Below are 23,057 nucleotides of genomic sequence, written 5' to 3'. Positions count from 1 at the left end.
ATCGTAAATAACATAAATAGGTACATTTTTCATAATATACTTTATTTTTATGCAGGTCCACTAGACCCAACAGCAAAATTAAAAAGCAAGATAAATTATGCATATGTATCAAATTCCATTGCAATAGCTTGAGAATCTCAAATGTTATGTTTATTTTAGACTTTTCAATACTTTAAAACGTTCCTCTGTAAAATCGTGAATTTACGCCTATGATTCTTTACGTAGGAAGGGTCGTGGTTCTTTTAGAAATACAGCGAAAATCAATCTCAATTTAAATAAAACCATGCACTCCAACATACTTCTTTATTCCGCTACTTCAGTACTTCCTAATTGTGAATTAATATGAAGTCAACAACATCCTCAATTTCCATTTCCATTATTTCCATATTTTGTACAGTAAAATTTAATTTGTTTCATGCAAAAATACACTCTTTGCAATTCATTTTTCTTCACAAACAAGCGGAAAGAATTGTATCTTTCATTTTTATAGTACTATTTCTTAAAGTCTAAGTTTCATTCGAGATTTGTAGAAACAGGCGAATATAATTAATTGTTCTCGAGAGTCTCTATAATCCGGCAAATATACACAGCTTCAGATACTATCCTTCTATCTAAACTGTCGAGATAAACATTTCACTGAAGAAGTAATCGATGAGCGAGAAAATTATAATGTTAAACAATAACAAATAACTATGTTAACAAGGCAATATCAACTCCCCTAAAACTGTACTATCTCGGAAGCGTTGTGTTTACAAAAAAATTCTATATATTTTTATGGATCCATAATTACACATACATTAACGTTCGTCTTATTTTTTATTTTCCATTAACATGCATTTGTCTGTGTCTAAGATCTATGAAGCATTAATTAAAGAATTAAATATTCTCTATTGTACATTGTACAACAGGCGGCCTTATTGTTAAGAAGCAATGTCTTCTAGGCAACTTTACGATAGAAATTTAAGAGTTGGAAAGAGTAGTGCAACCAAAGAATATCTTCTAATCGAAGTGTTTTAAATAAATAAAGTACACATTGAACACTAATAATGTATACAATAAATATAACAATAAAATTTACTTACATTCTTTTGTATGAAATAAATAAATAAATAAACACAGGAAAATTATATACTATGCTATAATTTCCCTGAAAAAACTATACTTTTGGATAAACTACAAAAAAACTATTTTAAACATCACCAAATAGCTTTGCTCTAATCTAATACAATACCTATTCATTCATGATTTTGTAAATAATTGCAACTGTAGTCCATTGTAATGAAATATACATGTATAAAATTATTTTTACTTACCTTCAAATACAAAATACAAATATTTAGCTTCATATGAAATCGCAAGGCTATTTTTATACCTATTGATTTGTAAAATATATGTGTCAATAAAAAAATGTGTCAATACTGTTTACATTTACTTAAGTAACTAAACAAATGGACTATAGATAGTTAGAATAAACGAATAGTTTACAGAAGAAAACTACTTAAAAACTACTACAAATAACAGCAAATAATTACGGCACATGATTACAAGACATTTATTTTTGCATTTTGAACGACCTATCCAACGACATCCTACTCAACAGTATGGGTTTCTTTTGTATGGGTATCACCAAAAAGTTTTTTGATATTTTTTTAGGAGATGCATAAATGTGTGAACAGAGACAGGCATACAGAAACATACGATAAGACTACAAAGGATTCCTAGTATAGGTAACTAAGGTACCCTATAGGGCAATAATGGCGTAGCGTAAAAATATGGACCTTTACAATATTATAAGCTCCTATCATTCTTATCGAGTCAATAATTTCCTGAACGACTGGCTTTCCCATCATTTTATGGACTCTTCGGAATTTCGGACAGCTCAGATATGTCATTTTATTACTCACTTGAAGGGCTACCTAGGCCAGATAAAATATATTGCGCTGTTATCTCTATACACACACCATGTAGTATGAACATTTTCATTTGGCAGCTTTATAATATAGTACAGTCAAACCTACTACATAGGGCGCACTATAAGTTTCCGGAACTAGCCACTTACATAAACAATATTTAAAAAGTAATTACAATATTTGAAAATGGAACTCTTTGGCTGTGGAATATTTCATCTGATTATTACTTGTTTTTACATTATGGCGTCATTTTAGAAATTGGTTGTCTCCATCACCATGGATTTAACGCGTGAAAATTTTCGTAGTATGATTTTCTATGACTTTAAGTGTAATTTAACAGCTCAGGCAGCAAGCACGCTATGCAAGACGACTATTTATAGCTGGTTTTCACAATTCAAACGCGGTCGTGCGAATCTCAGTGACGACTTTCGTGATGGTCGCCCGTCCACTGCTATGAACAACAAAAACTTCGATGCTGTGCGCCGTATGATCAAAACAGACAAGCATACCATGAGATTCGGGCATCTTTATGCATAGGCACGAGTCAAATACAATCAATACTACACAAACACTTGGGTGTGAAAAAGCTGTGCACTCAGTGGATCCCACACAATTTGACTGAGGCACAAAAAACGGATGGTGCAATGCCATGCTTACCAGATTCAACGAAGGGGCGTCAAATTTGGTGTGGGACATAGTAACAGATGACGAAACATAGTTTTGTAGTTACGATCCCAAAAAAAAGCAGCAATCGAGCGTATGGGTCTTTCGAGATGAGCCGAAACCATCCAAAGTGGCACGCGTGCAAAGTGTCTCTAAGCGGATGATTGCTTCTTTTTTAATAAAACTGGACATGCGGCTACTGTTGCTTTGGAAGTCAAAGTCAAAGTCAAAGATCATAATAAATGATTATTCCATCATCATCATCATCATATACAGCCTGACTTCACCCACTGACTTTACCCGTAGGTATAATAAATTTACACTTGAAAACGTCACATTTACATTACATTACATTAAGCTACTGCTCGTTCACTACGCTGACTTCCCTGAAGACGGGCATTCTGGAGCCGTGTCGTATTTCCATACATCTTTATCTAACACGTAGTCTTCAATTTTGTAATACGACTTTTCGATCAAAATATTTTTAATGTAGTTTTTAAACTTAGGAAATGATAAACTTAATAAATGCTCCGGAATGTTATTGTGAAAACGTATACAGTTCCCCATAAAAGAGTCGTTTACCGTGGTTAAACGAAATCGTGGTACCATGAGTTTGGACTTAGCTCTAAAGTTAATATTATGGATATCTTCTTTTTTATTGAAATTATATATATTTTTACGGGCATATAAAATATTTGAGTAAATGTATTGTGATGCCACAGTCATGATACCAATCTCCTTAAACTTTTCTCTGGAAGAATCGTTGTACCGTGAATAGCGATTGATACACGACCATTTGTTTGCTGGAAGTTATTGACAAACTCCGTAAGCATAACCGTAAACGCCGTATCATCTTGCACCGCGATAATGCCAGTTCTGTGACGACCAGACAGACAAATGAATTTTTCAAGATGCACAATGTTGACCTTATGAGCCGTCTCGCGTACAGTTCCGACCTGGCACCTTGTGACTTTTATTTATTTCCAAAAATTAAGAACCAGTTACACGGTGAACGATTTTCATCACCTGAAGAGGCTGTCGAAGAGTATGAAAAATATGTTTCAGAGATTGCCACGGAGGAGTGGCATAAATGTTTTCAAAATTGGTTCATTCGTATGAAAAAGTGCATTAACGCTAACGGAGAATATTTTGAGAAACAATAAATTCATTTCTAACCATTTATAGTATTTTTTTCTTATTCATTTCGGAAACTTATAGTGCGTCTCACGTACGTTGTCGTTACTATTGAGGAAAGCCTCAATCGTGAAATTCAATCGGATTTCATATCTTCAGTCATTTCAACAAGAAATTCTAGGTCCACTTCATAGTGGACCTAGAATGATTTTGATGGATTGTCATCAATTAATAATAACTTTACACAACTTTTCTTTAATTTTTTTTTTAAAGTATACGTTTTACACAAGTCTATCTCCCGCCAAACTGGAAACAGTTTGTTGGCGAGCACGCTCTTACACAATTAAAGTTATACTTAATGATTAAATAGTAAACTAGCAGTGAGAAGGTACTGCTCATGAAGGTCAAACTTACTTATTTAACAAAACAACAATAACAATTACAATAATATATAAGATAAGTAAGTCTCAAATCAGAATTTCATTCAATATCGCCTTTTTTATTTTAACTTTTATAATTTGCTTAGTAACTGTAGGACTTTTTCTTAAGAACCCCATATCATTATATATACGAGGTACTATATATTTATTTAGCCTCCGCCCATAGTAATTCATAGCCTTTGGTTGTACGAATTTATTTTCACGAGCCCTTTTGGTGTTATATTTATTGGAAACTGGTATTTTAAATTCATTACTACTATAATTATCTAAGGCAAATTTGCTATTTCGATTTCAAGTGGACTGGCAGTGTTTTAAGAAAATAATATTGTTTATGCCCTTACAATCGCGTTTTATTTTATTGTTTGCTATCATTGACTTACAAATAAATGGACGACGGGTCTAATACAAAAACCACGAAAAAAATGTCCCAAGTCAACCTATTCGAAATTTAAATTGTTATGTCATCGCAGTATCGCGCTGTCCGTAGAACAAATGAAGACTAAAGCGGAGTGTCGCGCTCTGTATACGATTTTAGCGCCTTACAAGTGCGGACACTTTTTAGCGCGGACCCGACGTCCATATAATTGTAAGTCAATGTTTGCTATGTTGTGTGCATCTGACAAAATATTGTTTTTTTTCTAGGAATTTTGTAATCTGTCTTACCTTTTCAACAATTTTATTTACCGTCGAAAGTATAGCGATATACAGGGTGGAAATTTGTAATGCCACTTGAAAGGAAAGTACGTTAAATATTGGAGATAGAAATTTTTACTTAAAGGAAACATTCCTTTATTTTTAAAAAGAAATAATACTGCATTCAAAAATTTTCGAAAATTGCTAGCCACACGCGGGAATCGAACCCGCTAAAATCTTTAAAAAAAATGCACCCTGTACTTGTATTAAATCAATCGATAGGGTCAATTATGAGGATGAAATCTCTCTTACAAACCATGAAATCTGGAGTTATAAATTCAATGGGTCAAGTTAAAGCATTTTTACTCAAAGGTCCATCAGATTACTTGTTAATTATCGTTGACGTCATTTATCCATTAAAATGACGAAGTACTATTTAGATAAGAAGATTGCAATTTGCACATGTTTGTAATGCAGACTCTTTGGTCAGAGGCATGAGGTAATTTAAATATGGAATGTTTCAATTGAAAATGGATTGTCTAATTAGTTAGATTACCATTTTTTTCATTTTATTAAAATACGTTAAGACTTCATGGTTTTTTTTTTCATTTAATTAATCAATTTTATGAGAGAGATTTTATTCTTATAATTAAACCTATCGATCGATGCAATAAAAGGGCATTTTTTTCAGATTCCCGCGTGTTGCTAGAAATTTTCGAAAATTTATGAATACAGTCTTATTTCTTTTAATGAATAAAGGAATGCTTCCTTTAAGTAAAAATTTCTATCTCCAGTATTTAGAGCACTTTCCCTCCAGGTGGCATTACAAATTTCCACCGGGTATATTGGGCGATAATTTGTGTATTGGTAATGGCTCCCACTTTTATATATTGGCCGGATATTCGATTTTTTTAATTCAATAAGGTACTGTCCTTTAGTTAAACACAAATTAACGTAGTACGCTAATACTGGGCTGATTTTGTCACTAATAAGTTTTAAATCCCTGACTCTTATACCGTCTAACCCTGGCGATTTTGCTATACTTAAGTTATTTATAATCTTTTGTATGTCTGCTGTCTCAGCCTTCCTATATCTAAATGATACATTACTTAATTTAACATATAATTTTTTGTCTAAAAATCGAAAAGTGCACATATGCTTTATATTCAAAATTTCTTGTGTAAATGTGCTTGCAAAAAGTTACAAACATTAGAGATGTTTTCCCTAAAACTTCGTGATTACATCATCGACATTAAGTTTCACTCGACCTTTCCACTTATTTATATTAGTCCAAATTATAAGAAGGCTTTTAGAAACTGTGTAACCTTAAAAACCTAAATAATCAGTAGGTATAAGTTTAATTTTACCGATGGTATGTCTTTTGACAGGTTTTGTCTTTCTATAATTCAGGCTATCAGCACAAAAGTGGTACCACGTTCAATTTTTTTTCTACAATATCACGTTATATTACTTTAAATGATAATAAAACAATAAACATTCTCTTTATTTTATATTTTTATTTACTTTAATAAAACTTAAAATAATATTGTAGAAAAAAAAGCTATATGGATTACACCATTTTTGCGCTATATTTATTCAATGAGTTTATTAACCAGCGACATGGTTTCCTTTGCATTACACCATAATTTTTTATGTATACTTCCGCAAAAAACCCTTCTTCTCAGCTGTGTTCTGTTTTTCACACGGCATTCAGGTCAAGCTACACGTGTACTATTGAAATGAAAAATGCATAAATGAAATATAACAGAACGATGCTTGGAGCTAACGCAAAGTGTATTACTGTTGTTGTATTATTTAACTTATTTTTTTTATTATATAATAACATTTTTTTTGTAACTAGACCGTCAAACTCCTTTAAGTATAGTTTAGTATTGCATCCGAATCAAAAATAAATATTTCAAGTAAAATTTACAAGTACCTATTGTGGAAAATAAAATGTGGACAGATGAGAGTAGAGCTCCTTGTGAAAGAATTCGTTCAGGGAAATACTGCTACCTTACCTATTTCTGCCGCTAAGCAGTAATGTGAGCTATTACTGCGATCCGGTTTTGAAGGGTGCTGGTGAAATTACAGGCACATGGAACTTGTCAAAGGGTGACGGATACGGGGGCACTGAAATCGATTAAAAATACTAATGAGTGAAGGTTTAGGAAGAAAAATATTTTAAAGTAATATTTCACATATTAGAACCATTTGCGATTGCTAAAAGAAAAAGTTATAGTCTGCTGATTAATTGTATAGTTAAAATTTTACGAGAAGTAAATGGCTGAGGGCTCGGTGGGTGCAATGACTGTTAAGAAGCGGAAGAGGGCGGATACGGCGCATTGCGAATCACATAGTTGGCGCGAAGATTGAGGGTTACCCAATTGTTACATTGGCTGCCGTTTATGTTTACCTTCTTTATGTATTTATGTTAGTAAATAGATTCAAAAGTTTAGAGCTGCTGACATAAATAAGTTTTCTTATTCTTACTTTCCTGGTTGCATGGTTCATGCAGGGTAAACTTTGTGTGCTCTTGCAAATATTTTGGAGCATGTTTTGAGAAAATGATATTTATTTCATTATTCAGTACACAATTAAAAGAAATCTCTTTTTCTCTCAGCCATAGTGCTCGTGGATCGTTTGCTTGCTGGCGCGTGGGGGCTTCTACATTTAAAAACACGACAATAATGGATGAAACAGGCCACTGATCAGAATTCTTAAATTTTTATATTAGACATCTTCATCACATACGTTGCCCTGAACCCAGAGTAAGTAGCTAAAGCCACAGACCCCATAATGTGTTATTGAAATCAGAAACAACGCCGGTGCCTACCACAAACATCCATAACCGAGACAATGTAGAAAAGTTAGTTTTCTATCGAACCCGGGACCTCAGAGACCAGAGCCTCTCGACCACGGCGGCCGTCACTGATGAGTTCTTTGCGTCTTTTTTTTTTAATAATCCGAAAAATTTGAGGAAGGCACTATGAAGCACATAATATTAAAGTGTTCAAACCCTTTTAGAAGGTGATCACTTAATTAATATTCGTCCCTCGTTGTCGCCACTGGACGACTCACGGTTCACGGTGGATTCTATCCCTTTTAGACAAAGTCAGGAAAGCCGTATTTAAATAATGAAAAGGGGCGATTTTGTTTAGGATACACGACACGGTTATTTTTTATCTGCTTTCAAACCAAACCATTAAAGCGGTGAAAGTTTCGTCAGGTACATCTTTAATAATTAATAATTACTTTTAAAATTTTATACTAAATTAATTACGTCGGTGAAGATCAATTTAATCGGTCTCCACCCGCACAAAAGCAGCGTACCATTCCTTTTCGTCTGGCTCTTATTGAACAACAGTCGGCGAATATAAGGTATTCGCCCATAGATATTTTCCTATATCTATGCTTACGTCGAAAGGTAAATCCTTTCATCACGATGGCAAACATTATAGTGTATGCCATCGATATGTTACGAAGAAGAGTCGATGCAACAGTCACTTTGGAAAAAATATATAGTAAATTTGAGGATATAGGCACTAATTCACTATAAGGTGTGAAAACACGATTCCTAAGTTGGGAAAAAAATAACCGTGAAAACTTCACAATTTTGGTTCGTGATTTTGTTGTAGAGCGTGAACGATTGAAATGAATACCTAGTTTTTTCTTTATAGTGCGCCCCACGTACGTTGTCGTTACTATTGAGGATAGCCTCAATCATGAAATTCAATCGGATTACATATCTGCAGTCATTTCAACAAGAAATTGTAGGTCCACTATGACAATTAATGATAACTTCACTCAATTTTTTTTTTATTTATTTATTTTTCAAAAAGTACATTTTTTACACAAGTCTATCTCCCGCCAAACTGGAAACAGTTTGTTGGCGAGCACGCTCTTACACAATTAAAGTTATACTTAATGATTAAATAGTAATCTAGCAGTGAGAAGGTACTTCTCATGAAGGTCAAACTTACTTATTTAACAAAACAACAATAACAATTACAATAATATGTAAGATGGAGGAGGTTCTCAATTCGACTGTGTTTTTTTATATGTATAATATACTCCAGTTAAATATTGTGAACCGATTTTGATGATTCTTTTTTGTTGAAAGGAGGGCACCTCAGTAGTGGTCCTATTTCAATTTGAAGAAAATATTCCACCTCTAAGGGTGGCAAACTAGGGGATCAATCCGGTTTCGCGCACTTTCCGGTAACTGATTTCAATAAAACTTGGCAAATAGATGTAGATGTTCCACGAACTTTTCAGATCGGTTTTTTCAGTACTCTGGTCTGAGATTATCTCCTCGCATTGTTTTAGAAAAGCACTAAAGCCTTAACAGTAATGGGAATTCCTTGACTCGTATAATACACTGGTACTGGCGCTCGGCCTTGTAATTCATGTTCATCTGGCAATGTCTGACTTCTGATCTGTAATGTATGTAATACTCGTATTATTGTCATTTTACATAATTATTAAAAATTACTACAAAAAGCGAAGCCTGGGACGTATAGGTATGGTTATAATTCCTTACATTTAAAATAATTTATTTTCCGTTTCCGACGTCAAAATTCATAATTAAACTGTGACGAAATTATCTACAATACTTAAGTGGAAAATCATTTAAGTAATAAATGAGCACTGTTGTGGTTGTTCCAATAATAAACAAAAAATATTATATTTATAGAATTCATTGAATCCCGCTGCTAGTATGGGTTAAATTCAAAGACCATCACACTGACCCAGTGTAGGTTGGAGACGTAACACGTCTTTGAAGAAGTTTATGTTTTATCAAAAACAACGATTTTCCTTTACGACAAAAGCAAGTGAGACTATACATAACTGAGTTGCTGAAATGTTTATCAAATTGTAGCTAATGGCAGTATTAAATTTGATGTCCTTGTAGAAAGCAATATCATTATATTTAATGTTGTGTATTAATGTACAAATGAATTCATAAAGCTAGAACCAATCGTTTCACCGACTTTACATACAGATATTAAAACAAATATTTAAATTAATTTTAAAAAATGGCAGAATGAAATAATATATGATAATGATATGATATAATATATTTAGGCACAACAAAAATAAAAAATATTACAATTTGGGGCACAACAGAAATGGGGCACGCTTTGTTGGGCACGGGAAAACTACGTCATATTTTTGAAGGTTTAGGATTAGGTTTAGGTTTAGGATTTTCTCGGAGTGATAGCAGAAATAGATCTAATTAGATTCAAAATACTTTGTAATTAAATTCATCTCATTTCCTTCCTCATAACCCAATAGACTCGAATTCCCGAAAGATCTGCACGGCAAATACAACTTTGTAAGTTATCTACGTTTTTTCTCGTGTACATCTAATTAATATATAAATTAATATGCCTTTAATTCCTATTCAAATATCAACTGGCGTTTCAACATATTTTCTGCACGTTTAATATTATTAACACTACATTAGGTCAGTTCGATTTGGAGGTGAGGCAAGCAACGTATTACTTACTTTCTTTTAAACATAAAACAATGTCTCCTTAAAGCATAATATCCTTTACAATATTCAAAGTACTTTCTCTCCATGTCGCATAGCCGTGAGACACCTGTATATAAGTCTCGACAAAAATGGCAAATGTTGGACAAGTAATTAAAAGAAAGTTACGTACTCACAGATTTGGCACCTGGTTAATTTTCAGGTTAGTTTTCTCTACCTAATTTCATTGGCAATTTTGATTATTTAATTATTCGAGCATATTATAGTCGTAAAACATTAAATAAAATTTCACGATACTACACTCGAATATTAAATAATATTTTACATTAACGTTAATATTCTACAATATTCAAATAATAAAAATTGCCACCGAAATTAGGTACAGAAAACTAGCCTAAAAATTACTCACCTACGGTCTACGGTAAACCATACCTAAGTACTCATAGGTTTATTTACTCTTCACAAAATGAAGCAAATTTGTAACAAACTAATATCAGGGTTATTAAGAAACTTAAGCTATTTTCTAAACTCGCTAACATAATTTCTAAAGTGAATAAATTGCAAAGTTCTTAATGTCATGACGAACTTTCAAAATTCAACGTAGAAATTTAAAGTGATTTAAATTATAGCTTCTTATTCCATACGTACTATTTTTGTTTAGAACTTCGGAAACAAAATCATCATCATTGACATAGCAACATAAATACATACAAAATAATTAATACAATAAGGTGGTTCACGAATAGACACTTATTCATATCCATCTTTATTTGCTTCATTACATACTTAGAATAATAACGCATAGAATGATCATATCAAACGAACTGTCACAAGTGAGGCAAAAATCAAATGAATTTGATTTAGCCTGCACTAATGCAGGCTAGTTTTAGTAGTAGGTTAATTTTCGGTTTTAGTGAATATTTATATAAAAATACAAGTTGAAACGCGTTACGACCTTTTGGAATGTGATGTTAGTATCTATTTTATGTTTGTCTGACGTATTTTTACACTCATTTACCGCACATTTCGTCATTTTTAGGTAAAATTCTTGAGCTGTTCGCGGTGCAAGTTGACTTTGAGCACTGAAGGTCCGCCCGCTCGTGTAGGCCCATTGGGAGCGCTTCAATTTGCCTCACTTAGGACTAGGTTTCTATGCGTTATTATTCTAAGATTACATAGATTAGTGATAAATTTAGGTAATTTTTCCTCGTTTTGTATTTCATTTGGTAATTATAAATATGAATGACATCGAGTGTGGACCGGATCTGTACATACCTTACAGCAGTAGAGCTCCTTGTGAAAGACTTCGTCCATGGAAGTACTGCCAACTTACCTATTTCTGCCGCCAAGCAGTAATTGTGAGTTTGAAGTTTGAAGGGTTAAGGGTGTTGTGCTGGTAAAATTACAGGCACATGGGACTTGTCAACTTATGTCTCAGGGGCATTGGCTTTCAGATGTTTGCAATTTCAAGCTCTGAGTGGCACTGCAACTGTTATGGACAAGCGTGTCGTTTACCACCAGTCACGACTTGTTCCTCCTGTCACTTGGTTGATACCAAACCGAAAATAAATGAAAGTAGAAAAAGAAATAGAAAAAAAATAGAAAAACCGCCCGTTAAATTCAGTATTTCTTTTATGATTAAAAGAAATACTGAATTTATCGGGCGGTTTTTCTAAGAAATAAGGGAAGAGGTGAGATCGAATACTCCTAGAAGTGACTTTACGTAGTCGACGCCAGACAGCGACTAAAGGATTAAATTTAGGAGATCAATATCTGTGTATTCAATATACGTAGGTGTACGTTGATTGATGTGTTGCCTTTATGAAGAAGGCCACGTTTAGTATTAATCGCAATAAAGATGCAATCTAACAGATATAATAGAAGGTAACTTGAGGGGAATGTGCTCCTCGAATGCACCCTTAAAAGTTAGTACAAAAATAATACTGCAAAAATAAATAATTAGTCGGTTTTTATTTAATTTGTTTTTTTTTCCATATTACTGTGACAATAAAAACAGAACATCGATTTATTTTAGAGCCTATGCACACGGCGTATTTTACACGTGTCGACGACGCGCGTTTATGGCGCCGCTGCACATAGAGGCTCAAAAAGCAGATTGTTGCGTTTGTATCGATTCAAACGTGATACAGACGCGTGCGAAAAGCGCGTTCGAAACTCGTCTGTATCGCGTTTTACGCTCGTCGTAATCGATTTAAACGCACGCAAACATAGCGTTGCAAACAAGAAGCTTATATACTCTGCTGGCTTTTACACTTATACAGAAATTCATGTAGTTCCTTCATTTCAAAAACAAAACAAACCAAACTAAAAATAAAACTATCTCTTATCAAAACGCGCAATACACACACATGACGCGCGTTTACGACGGCACTGAATTTGTGAACGTGTGCTAAGGTTTACTCACTGCGACGGCATCACGTTTTTTTTATGTAAAAAAATAAGTGCGCATTGGACCTCTATCTCACCTGATGTAAAGTGACGATACTGTACCCTATATATATAAATACTGCCTATTCACTCTCTTATCAACACATAAGAACACTATTGACATGTAAGAAGGCATTTATGGATACCCAGTATAGTACTTAAATTCAAAATTGTTACCATGGCTACGATCGAAGCGATTGTGGCTGAACCTTCTGGTTACCCTATTTATTATTATATTTCTATTAGATAACGACTTTATTGCGATTGACATTTAGTTACCAAGCATGACCTTAGCCATAAAGGCAACAACAATCAAATCAGGCTTAACAGACAGGCGTAGACTATGGTGATCTACGGATGATGGTGTACCGCAGTACAATAATAGGTTTACATATAATAAACTAACTTAAAGTTAACAGTTATATTGCAAGGAATAGTATATTCGGCCTAATACCGAATATTCGGTCAAACTATTCAGCCTAACAAAACACGTAAGAAAAATCGCACAAAATACCTCTTTTTTCAGTAAGTAGTTTAATTACAAATTATAAGTTATGTTTATGGCTTAATAAAAAAAAGTACTTACCCTAATTGTTTATTTTCACTCAAGTTTGATTAAGTTCCAAAAAGTTAATTTTATTTTGGTTTGTAAATAATAAAGGCTTGGTTGATACTGTTAGCGTTTATTTAGCCATGAGTAAGGTAATAATGAGTTTTCATTTGATATTTTAACCTTTTTGATCTCTTATAAAAGTAACTTGTGTTACGTTTCCATTCCTCTTTTAGATGAAGAAGCGAAATACTGCACTTTCACGAACAATGATACTTTACTGTGATAATTTACTGTGTTTTTTATTTCTTCCTCCTGTTTTTATGTATTCGGTATTCGGTCGAATAGCAATAAACAGGCCGAAATAGCCGAATACCGGATAGTAACTAAATATTCGTTGCAACTGGACAGTGTGATTTTGTTGGTCTATCATATTATCTTATACGAGCCCTGTACCACACCTACGATGGGTACAGGGCTCGTATAAGGGCACGGCCTGCGGCGCATGGTCGGGTTCAGTTTACGGGGTGTATTCATGCTCTTCGATGGCACAGCAGTTATACTACAGGCGCTTGATGAGGAGTTCGATTCCCGATTTCGGCCAATGTAAGAAACGAACATTTATGAGTTGGTTTTGGTCTGAGTAATCTGGGTTATCGTTGTATTGGTATTTATACGACAGGAAATTCGGCAGTAGTTTGTAATTTTTTCCCCCTAAATACTGGAAATGGAATTTAACAGAGAGACGGTTGAGATACAACAATGCTATAATAAGTATATATGCTTTCCACTAAATTGGGAAGAATGCCTTACAATTTTACAATTGTGAGATCTTGTACTCGTAATCTATTACGCCTCCGTATATTACTTCCTTGCGATGGCGTGCGGACTCGTCCTCGGCCTACGGCCTTGGCACTAACAGTTTTGTTTTAAAAAAATTGAAATAGCTCTATAATGGCGGCCTTTAAATATGGCCTTTATATTTGCAATTGCAAAAATATATTTTGACTAATTATTATCAAACAATCTTAGAATTCTTTTCGTGCCAATTTTCAGTCCGAGCAAAGCAAGTTTTTTCAACAGCCATTTACATAAAAAAATACGGCTATATCGAAAAACGGCGGAAACAAAATTTTTACCCCAAATTATGATTGAAGCCATGCCGATTTCAGTCGAATCAGAAGAAATTGTTATCTATCGCCAAAAAAGTTTGTATGGCAGCCATAGCGAAAAATGGCGAAAAACTAATTTTGACCGCTAATTATTATTAAACATTCATAGAGACTCCGACATGTCCATTTTCAATCCAATTAGAGCAATTTTTTATCTGCCGCTAAAAGAATTTGTATGTCAGCCATATTGAAAACAGGCGAAAAATAAATTTTGACCACAAATTATTATCAAAAATCTATAAAGACCCCACATAACGATTTTCAGATGAATTAGAGCGAATTTTTATAAACAATTGTTTGGCGGCCATATTAAAAAATGGCGAAAAACAAATTTTGAGCAAAAATTATTATTCGGCACTTCTAGAGGCCTTCACATGCCAATTTTCAACCGAATCAGAGCAAATTTTTACCGGCAGCTATTTTCAACGAAAAAAAAAAAACACTTATATGGCAGCCATATTAAAAATGGCGAAAAGAAACTTTTGACCCCAAATTATGATTAAGGACTCCTAAAGACCTTTGCATGTCAATTCTCCGCCGGATCGAAGCAAGTTTTTCTTCGGCCGCCATTTTGAAATCGCCTTCTTGAGTTTTTTTTAACCCAGGCAGTTGACCAGTGTTACTCTCTATGACATTCCTTCGAGCACCTCCTACCTATCTGTAATAGTTTCCGTGAAAGAAGGCTTTGAAATTTGTATGGCGGCCATCTTGTTTATTTGAATTTCGAACATTTTTTACTTCCCGCGGAAATTGACCAGGGTTTACCTCATAAAAATGCACAAATATTCCCTCTATATATTATAGTTTTTGCTGGCCGGTAATCACTCTTTCATATTTTCCATATTCAGGTCCTCTCATATTTGATTCTTTGCTTTGGAGCCTATCCGAGTACAACGGTATAAATATCTTTTTTCTACCATATCGGGAAGTATGCTTTCTATTTCTATCAGTGAGTAAGAACTTGTAGCTTTATATACAGGGTGGAAATTTGTCAAAATGCCACTTGGAAGGAAAGTACGTTAAATACTGAAGATAGAAATTTTTACTTAACGGAAACATTCCTTTATTTTTAAAAAGAAATAATACTGCATTCAAAGATTTTCGAAAATTGCTAGCCACACGCGGGAATCGAACCCGCTAAAATCTTTTAAAAAATGCACCCTGTACTTTTATTAAATCAATCGATAGGATCAATTATGAGGATGAAATCTGGAGTTATAAATTCAATGGGTCAAGTTAAAGCACTTTTACTCAACGGTCCATCAGATTACTTGTTAATTATCGTTGACGTCATTTGTCCATTAAAATGACGAAATACTATTTAGATAAGAAGATTGCAATTTGCACATGTTTGTAATGCTCTTTGGTCAGTGGCATGAGGTAATTTAAATATGGAATGTTTCATTTGAAAATGGATTGTCTTTTGTTATTTCCATTTGATTGTTTTTATATTGTAAGTCAATGGTTTTTACATATCCTTTCTAAGTACTGATAGTTGTCCTATAAATAAATAAATTTCATATTTATCTCATCGTAAAAATGGCATATCAAGAACAATTTGATTTAATGGAGGCTTATTGTTTAAATAACAAGTGTAAACGAGTTGAAGGTGAGGTTCAGAATACGATTTGTAATACAATTCATCACAACACGTTATTAAAAGTTACTCAAAATGAATTCGTTAAAAGATTCAATTTGTGTATCCAAGAAAATGGAGCTCATTTCGAGCAACTAATTAGTTAGATTATTTATATTTTAATTTTTATTTTATTTTATTTATTTAAAGACTTTATTGTACCACAAGTAACTTACAAATTTTCAGAAACAATTTAAATACTTGTGTACAAAGGCGAGAATATATAAATAAAGAGATTTCTTCCAACTAACCTTTGAAAATCTGAGAGGAAAGTTGTTTTTTTGGGGTGGCACTAAAAATAGATAAGTAAAGAAATGGAATATACTATACTCAATAAATACACAGATAAATTTAATAAATCAAATGTACATACGAATACATATATATTAAGTAATGTTGATACATTAATACATACAAAGTCTATAATAAAATGAATGTACTAATAAAACTATAAATAAATATATCAAATGTAAATAAATATTTCAAAAGCTCTAACATGTGGAGTTTGAACAATCCCAAAACTTCAAAAGAGCACTCTTGAAAACCCGAACCGAAGGCGACTGTCTGACCTCGACCGGGAGAAGGTTCCACATACGGGCAGCATTTACTGTGAACGAGTTCGAATATTTTTGGGAACTGTGTTGTGGAAGGACGAGGGACAAATTGGTGCCAGAACGCAAGCGGTCACCCATAGCCATAGCCTGACGGTATTGAAAACGCTCACGTAGATAGCTAGGTGAAGTGGGATGGAACAGGATTTTATAGAGGAAGCATAAGATGTGAAGCATTTCTACGTAAACGAATAGGCAACAACTTCAACTCATCTCTAAACTTGGAAATGTGGTCGTACTTTTTCAATCCAAACACAAATCTGATACATTGATTTTGCAGCCGCTCCAATTTATTAAGGTTCTCCGAAAGATCAAGATAGGAGACGTCACAATAGTCCAGAATAGGAAAAAGAAGAGTGCGTATGAGCATAAATTTGGTAGACAGAGGAAGAAAGTACTGCATCCGCTTGAGGCAATGAAGTGATGCAAAGATTTTACGACTTACATCGGCGACATGCTCCGACCAAGAAAGTATCTGACCCATTACGATGCCCAAATTTTTAACTGAAGTGGAAAAATGAATAATGGTGTCATTCAAAACTAAATTGGGCATCACCATAGACTCAAACTTGGAGATGGAATGGCGACTGCCAATAATTATGGCTTGGGACTTTTGTGCATTTAAAAGAAGTCCGTAGTTCTTAGCCCATACCGAAACCTTTTGGAGGTCGGAATTCAATGTTCCGATAGCAGTAACTACATCTTCAAGACGGGCTGCAGTATAGATTTGAAGGTCATCGGCATAGAGATAGAAAGAAGACGTGAGTGATGATGTAATTCCACCGATAAAGACGGAAAAAAGTATAGGTGATAAAACCCCACCCTGCGGAACGCCAGCCGCCATTTTTTCGATTTATTAAAATACGTTAAAATTTCATGGTTTTTTTTTCATTTAATTAATCAATTTTGTGAGAGAGATTTCATTCTTATAATTAACCCTGTCGATCGATGCAATAAAAGTGCAGGGGGCTATTTTTTTTAGATTAAAGCGGGTTCGATTCCCGCGTGACGCTAGAAATTTTCGAAAATCTATGAATGCAGTTTTATTTCTTTTAAAAAATAAAGGAATGTTTCCTTTAAGTAAAAATTTCTATCTCCAGTATTTAGAGTACTTTCCCTCCAGGTGGCATTACAAATTTCCACCCGGTATAGAGTATAATGTGAATAGGTAAATCGTATGATTTTTTGGCTGAAATGGTCTTCACAATAAACTTAGATTAATTTTTATTATCAAACTTCGTCCTTGATCTTGCAGTGAAAGACGTCTCATACGCATCGAGAAATACAGTATTGGGTAAATACAGTATTCAGTTTGGGTTCATATCCATAAAATATTTATTCGTAGACCCAGTATAAGAAAACATCGAAGGTAATGAAAAAATTATACAAAAAGACAAGTACTTCGAATTTTTGCGAATGCAAATAATAATAAGCACCTACCTAGGTAGAAATAAGATTCAGAAATAAAATGTTAAAAACATAAGGAAATGAAACTATTTTTCCGGATTTAAATTAGTCAACCGTGACCATGGCACCTGTAAAGGGCCCGAAACGTCGGTTTGTTTGAAAAAACAAATATACGCGATTTAAATCCGGAAAAATAGTTTCATTTCCTATGTGTAACAATCGCGAAAACCTGAGAACTCGTTAAAAACATACATTAAAAACTTTCTCCGATAGGAAAAAAAGCGTGAAGTATACGTATGTAAGAACTTTTTTTAAAACAGGCGGTGATCATTAGAACAATTAACGGTACACCTATTATAATAATTAGAGCCCCAAAGAATGGTATGAAAACAAACTATGAATGGGTAATATAAATTGTTATGGTACTACTTAGTTTTTTATGTCGACAGAGTGGCAGCCTAACAGACTATAAAAGAAATAGCGTACCTAAGCGTAAACATTTCGTTCATTTGTTAGATACCGCATACCTGTGGCTTGGCGCCGTCATAATAGTTAATGGATCATATTAAGTATCAAACATGTTGACCGTCTTAGTCAACACGTTCTCAATAAATGCCCAAGTTTGCCGATATGTCAGCAAAACTTATGTATTATAAAGTTACGTAGCGCTTAAATTGATCTTACGGCATAAACTAAACAAAACAGAAACAGCCATGAAACAGATGATGCAATACTTCACAAATATTGGTATGATTCTCAGCTAAAAATGAAAGCGTTCACGACTACCTCTGTCCTTTTTTTACTCATTGATAGATACTTATATGCATCTCATCTGCCGGTGATATTTATAATCGTCTGGTTAATACACTGTGTTCAATACCGGTTTCCCTTTAGCTAATGTGTTCCAGTCTCGATATACCGCGCACAATAGCGGGTTATATACCTCGAGCTACACAAAGAACTCTGTGTCATAATGTCATTTGCTATACGCGAAACTTAAAAGCATTCGAGCGCGTGGTTCTGACAGTTGACACTAGGCAGTGGCAATAGCAACACTCTAGTGGCTGAAATATATTAATTTAGCCGATTCTCTACTAAATAAGGAATTTTCAACCAAGGTAAGCCTAAATCATAAAAGTATATATATAATGTTCCTTTGTTTATGATAAAATCCTTTAATTAATGAGACATAAATAACATTTTCAGAAACGAATAAATATTATATTTTCGGTTTCACACAAATGTTCCAACATGAACGGTCAATATATCCTAGGAATGCTATTTCTATCGATAAAATATGTGTTCGCTTTCGTTACGCGGCTAGTAGCTGTTGATTATGTTCGAAATTGATTTTGTAATATTAATTTTCAGGTGAGTTGCGATGTGTGGCATTTGGGCGACATTTGGCGTAGTTGGAGGTTTGAGCCCCACGTGCATTAAATGTTTCTCGGCGATTGTACACCGCGGACCGGACGCGTGGCGTATTGAACAGGATGCACGAGAGCAGCTAGTCATTGTTGGCTTCCAGCGACTCGCTATTGTGGACGGCCTTCATGGCATGCAACCAATGCGCCTCCACAGCCACCCTCGAGTTACACTCATCTGCAACGGTGAAATCTACAACTGCAAGCGACTTCAGAAGCAGCACGATTACCCCTACGAAACTAACTGCGATGTGGAAGCAATCATTCACACATATCAAAACTTTGGCATCGCCGAAACGGTCAGGAAACTCGACGGAGTGTTCGCTTTCTGTTTAATCGACGGCGAAAAAAAGAAGGTTCACATCGCGAGAGACCCGTACGGTGTGCGTCCTCTTTTCAAATTTCAAGATACTGCGAACGGAGTAATTGCAATTTCCTCAGAGGCCAAAGGGCTCATAGGCCTAAAACAGAAAGGCAGCGAATGCTCCACCTTAGGTCAATTTCCGCCGGGACATGTTGAAACTTGGAGTATATTAGAATCCGGAAAAGTAGAAGTGGAGCATACAGAACAATACTTCAAACCGGGGATGCCACCGCAATTTGTGCCATATGTTTCCGAAGACGATCTAGCAAAACTGAACGTGTACGAAAAAACTGCACATTTATTAGAAGCTGCATGTCGTAAGCGGTTAATGTCAGATAGAAGAATTGGTTGTCTTTTAAGTGGCGGATTGGATTCTTCCTTGATTACAGCTTTGGTTGTCAAGCTAGCCAAGGAGTATAAGTTACCATATAAAATACAAACATTCGCTATAGGAATGGGCGAATCACCTGATCTAGTAGCTGCTCGAACGGTCGCCGATTACCTGGGCACTGAACATCATGAAGTTACATTCGACGAAAATGATGTCAGGCAAGCGCTAGACAACGTAATATATCATCTAGAATCGTACGACATTACTACCACACGTGCTAGTCTACCCATGTTCCTTCTTGCTAAATACATTAAAGAGAACACAGACTCTACTGTAATATTTAGTGGAGAAGGTGCTGATGAACTCGCACAAGGGTATATTTACTTTAGAGATGCGCCGTCTGCGTCTGCTGGTCACGATGAAAGCGTGCGGCTCCTTTCGGACATTTATCTTTACGATGGACTGCGAGCTGATCGCACGACAAGCGCATTCAGTCTAGAACTTCGCGTACCGTTTTTAGATATACAATTTACCAACCATTACTTAAGTATAGACCCCAAACTGCGACAACCCCAAAATGGAGTTGAAAAACATTTGTTACGGAGCAGTTTTGCGAAGAGTGGTCTATTGCCAGATTCCATTCTTTGGCGTCACAAAGAAGCTTTCAGTGATGGGGTAGCGTCCGTAAAAAAATCGCTGTTTACCACTATAGGAGAAATAATTGCGGAAAGATTGTCAGACGAGAGCAAGCAGTACCCAGGTGTGCAGCCAACTACGACCGAATCCAAATATTACCGATATGTATTTGAGAAATCATTTCCAGGCCAACATAACTTTACGCCGTACTATTGGATGCCCAAATGGGTACAAGTGTCAGATCCTTCAGCCAGGTTTATTAAGCACTATGCAGCCACATAAATTGTTCAATAAATTAATATTGTGAAAAATTGTCTTTTAATATTTAGATGTTATTTGAAGATTGAAATTCTAAGTTTGTCAAGATCATGTAAAATGGCGATAGAATAGTTCCAGCCTATCCCAATGAAAATACCATGGCATGAATGCATGAATATATAAAAGATAGTTTCGTTTCATTCCTACCACAATTATTAATTAATAATAATCTATGTATTCGCTACTGCTGTAATACTATATAATGAAAATATTAAGACAATTTACTTAATTTGACAATTATGACAATTTTGTTTGCGCAGATGTAAAGTATAATAAATTATAGCCAATTACCTACTTTAAGTATTTAATTATACTATAGTTTTGTAAGCGTTTCAAAAATTAATGCGAACATTCAAATATCAAGCTTAAAATTATATCAAGCTTAAAACTTTGTAATTTCTGAAACCGTTATATTATCACAAGCAGCATAGAGTTTTAAGTTTCAAACTTCACGTGTTTTCGACCATGCACAATGTGGCCTGATCGAATCTATTATCCTTGCACATGCACAGTGAGAATAAGTGTTAGGTGGTTTTATTGATCTTAAAGTTACAAAGTTATTCATATTGGCTAAAATTGGATTCTGGTCCTCTAGCGCAAACGTCACTTCTCTGTGTGAAATGCCTTTGTTTTGATCAAGCACACTTTCGTTATTATTATTACCGAAAGACAAACACGAAGATTTCAAAACTGGTTTGAACGTTAACGACGTGCCTGCCTCCAGTGACTGAACGGTCTTACTTGTAGACTTGTCGCACGAAAACATTTCAATTTTTGTTTCAACCTCTTCATCTTTCAAGATTCTGATTGGTACTACTCTGAACATGTTTTGAGTAAAATAACAGGCAGGGCAAATATCATTACTTTTGTAAATATTGGAGCTGAATTCGTTGGTTGTAAAATTATCGCAAGTTACTTTTATTGGATCAAATGAGTTAGTGTCCTTATAATCCACTGTTTGTATATTTTGGTCCAAACGATATATGGTATTACTTGTTGATTCCTTTGTATATGATGTAATTGGATGGTACTCGTAATAACCTGAACTACACCTACAGTTGCTATCTAGACTCGCCAATTTCAGTTTCAGCGTGCGTAGTTCCAAGGGCTCCCATGCATCGAGGCAATGCCGTGACTCTGTCTTCCACATCATGAATTAAGAAACTTGTCCACCCGGACACTGAAACTTGGGACATTGAGTGGGAAGATAATATTGTGTATTAAGTTTCTTCATTTACTTTTATTTAATTTTATATATGTGTATTCTTTCGTCGATACTGTACGAATTCAATAAAATTACAATAGATAATGTTCAGTTTGTGATTAATAACGAGAAGGTTGTGATGCGACGAAATTATTGCCACTGTGGAATAGTAACAAAGTTTCACATTGTATTATCGTAATTCTTTCGCCATTATATTTCACTTATTGAAAGTTGTTCTGAATGTTGTTGACCTTAGAAAAAAAACCTTAGTTATATCCCCATCGATTCAATTTAAAATTTTTTTATTTTAAGATTTTACTTCTTTACCAAAAAGAAAAAGCCGAAGACAATTTACAGTGTCAAGCATAGATTGTAAAAGGAGGAAGACATACACAGGAAATGTAAGAGTGGTTACACACGGCGACTTTCAGCAACGATGCAAACGCGCGTTCGTGAAACGCGCGATTGCATCGCTACACTTGCGTTTGTATAGGCGATTGCATCGATGCAAACACGCGACTGCGTCGATACAAACGTGCGATTGCATCGATGCAATTGCCTTTATATCCCAAGTGTAGTGAAGCAATCGCGCGTTTATATCGATGCCGTCGCGCGCATGCATCGCTGCTTAAAAACGCGCGTGTGTAAAGTCGCCGAGTGTATCCGCTCTTAGATAATT

At 34.7% G+C, this 23,057-nt stretch overlaps 1 protein-coding gene across 1 annotated transcript; it reads left to right on the top strand.

Moving 5' to 3' along the window:
• The first annotated feature begins 19,088 nt into the window (after positions 1-19,088).
• Positions 19,089-21,851, top strand: LOC113229455 (asparagine synthetase [glutamine-hydrolyzing]). Its single transcript, XM_026463051.1, has 2 exons — positions 19,089-19,219; positions 19,473-21,851. The coding sequence occupies exon 2, from the start codon at positions 19,483-19,485 to the stop codon at positions 21,136-21,138; it is 1,656 nt and encodes a 551-aa protein (XP_026318836.1). The 5' UTR covers positions 19,089-19,219; positions 19,473-19,482; the 3' UTR covers positions 21,139-21,851.
• Positions 21,852-23,057: the final 1,206 nt, after the last annotated feature.

This window comes from Hyposmocoma kahamanoa, unplaced genomic scaffold (genome assembly GCF_003589595.1).
Source record: "Hyposmocoma kahamanoa isolate Upper Pololo Valley unplaced genomic scaffold, ASM358959v1 62, whole genome shotgun sequence".
Lineage (NCBI taxonomy): Eukaryota > Metazoa > Arthropoda > Insecta > Lepidoptera > Cosmopterigidae > Hyposmocoma > Hyposmocoma kahamanoa.
This window is presented reverse-complemented; position numbering and strand designations above follow the sequence as displayed.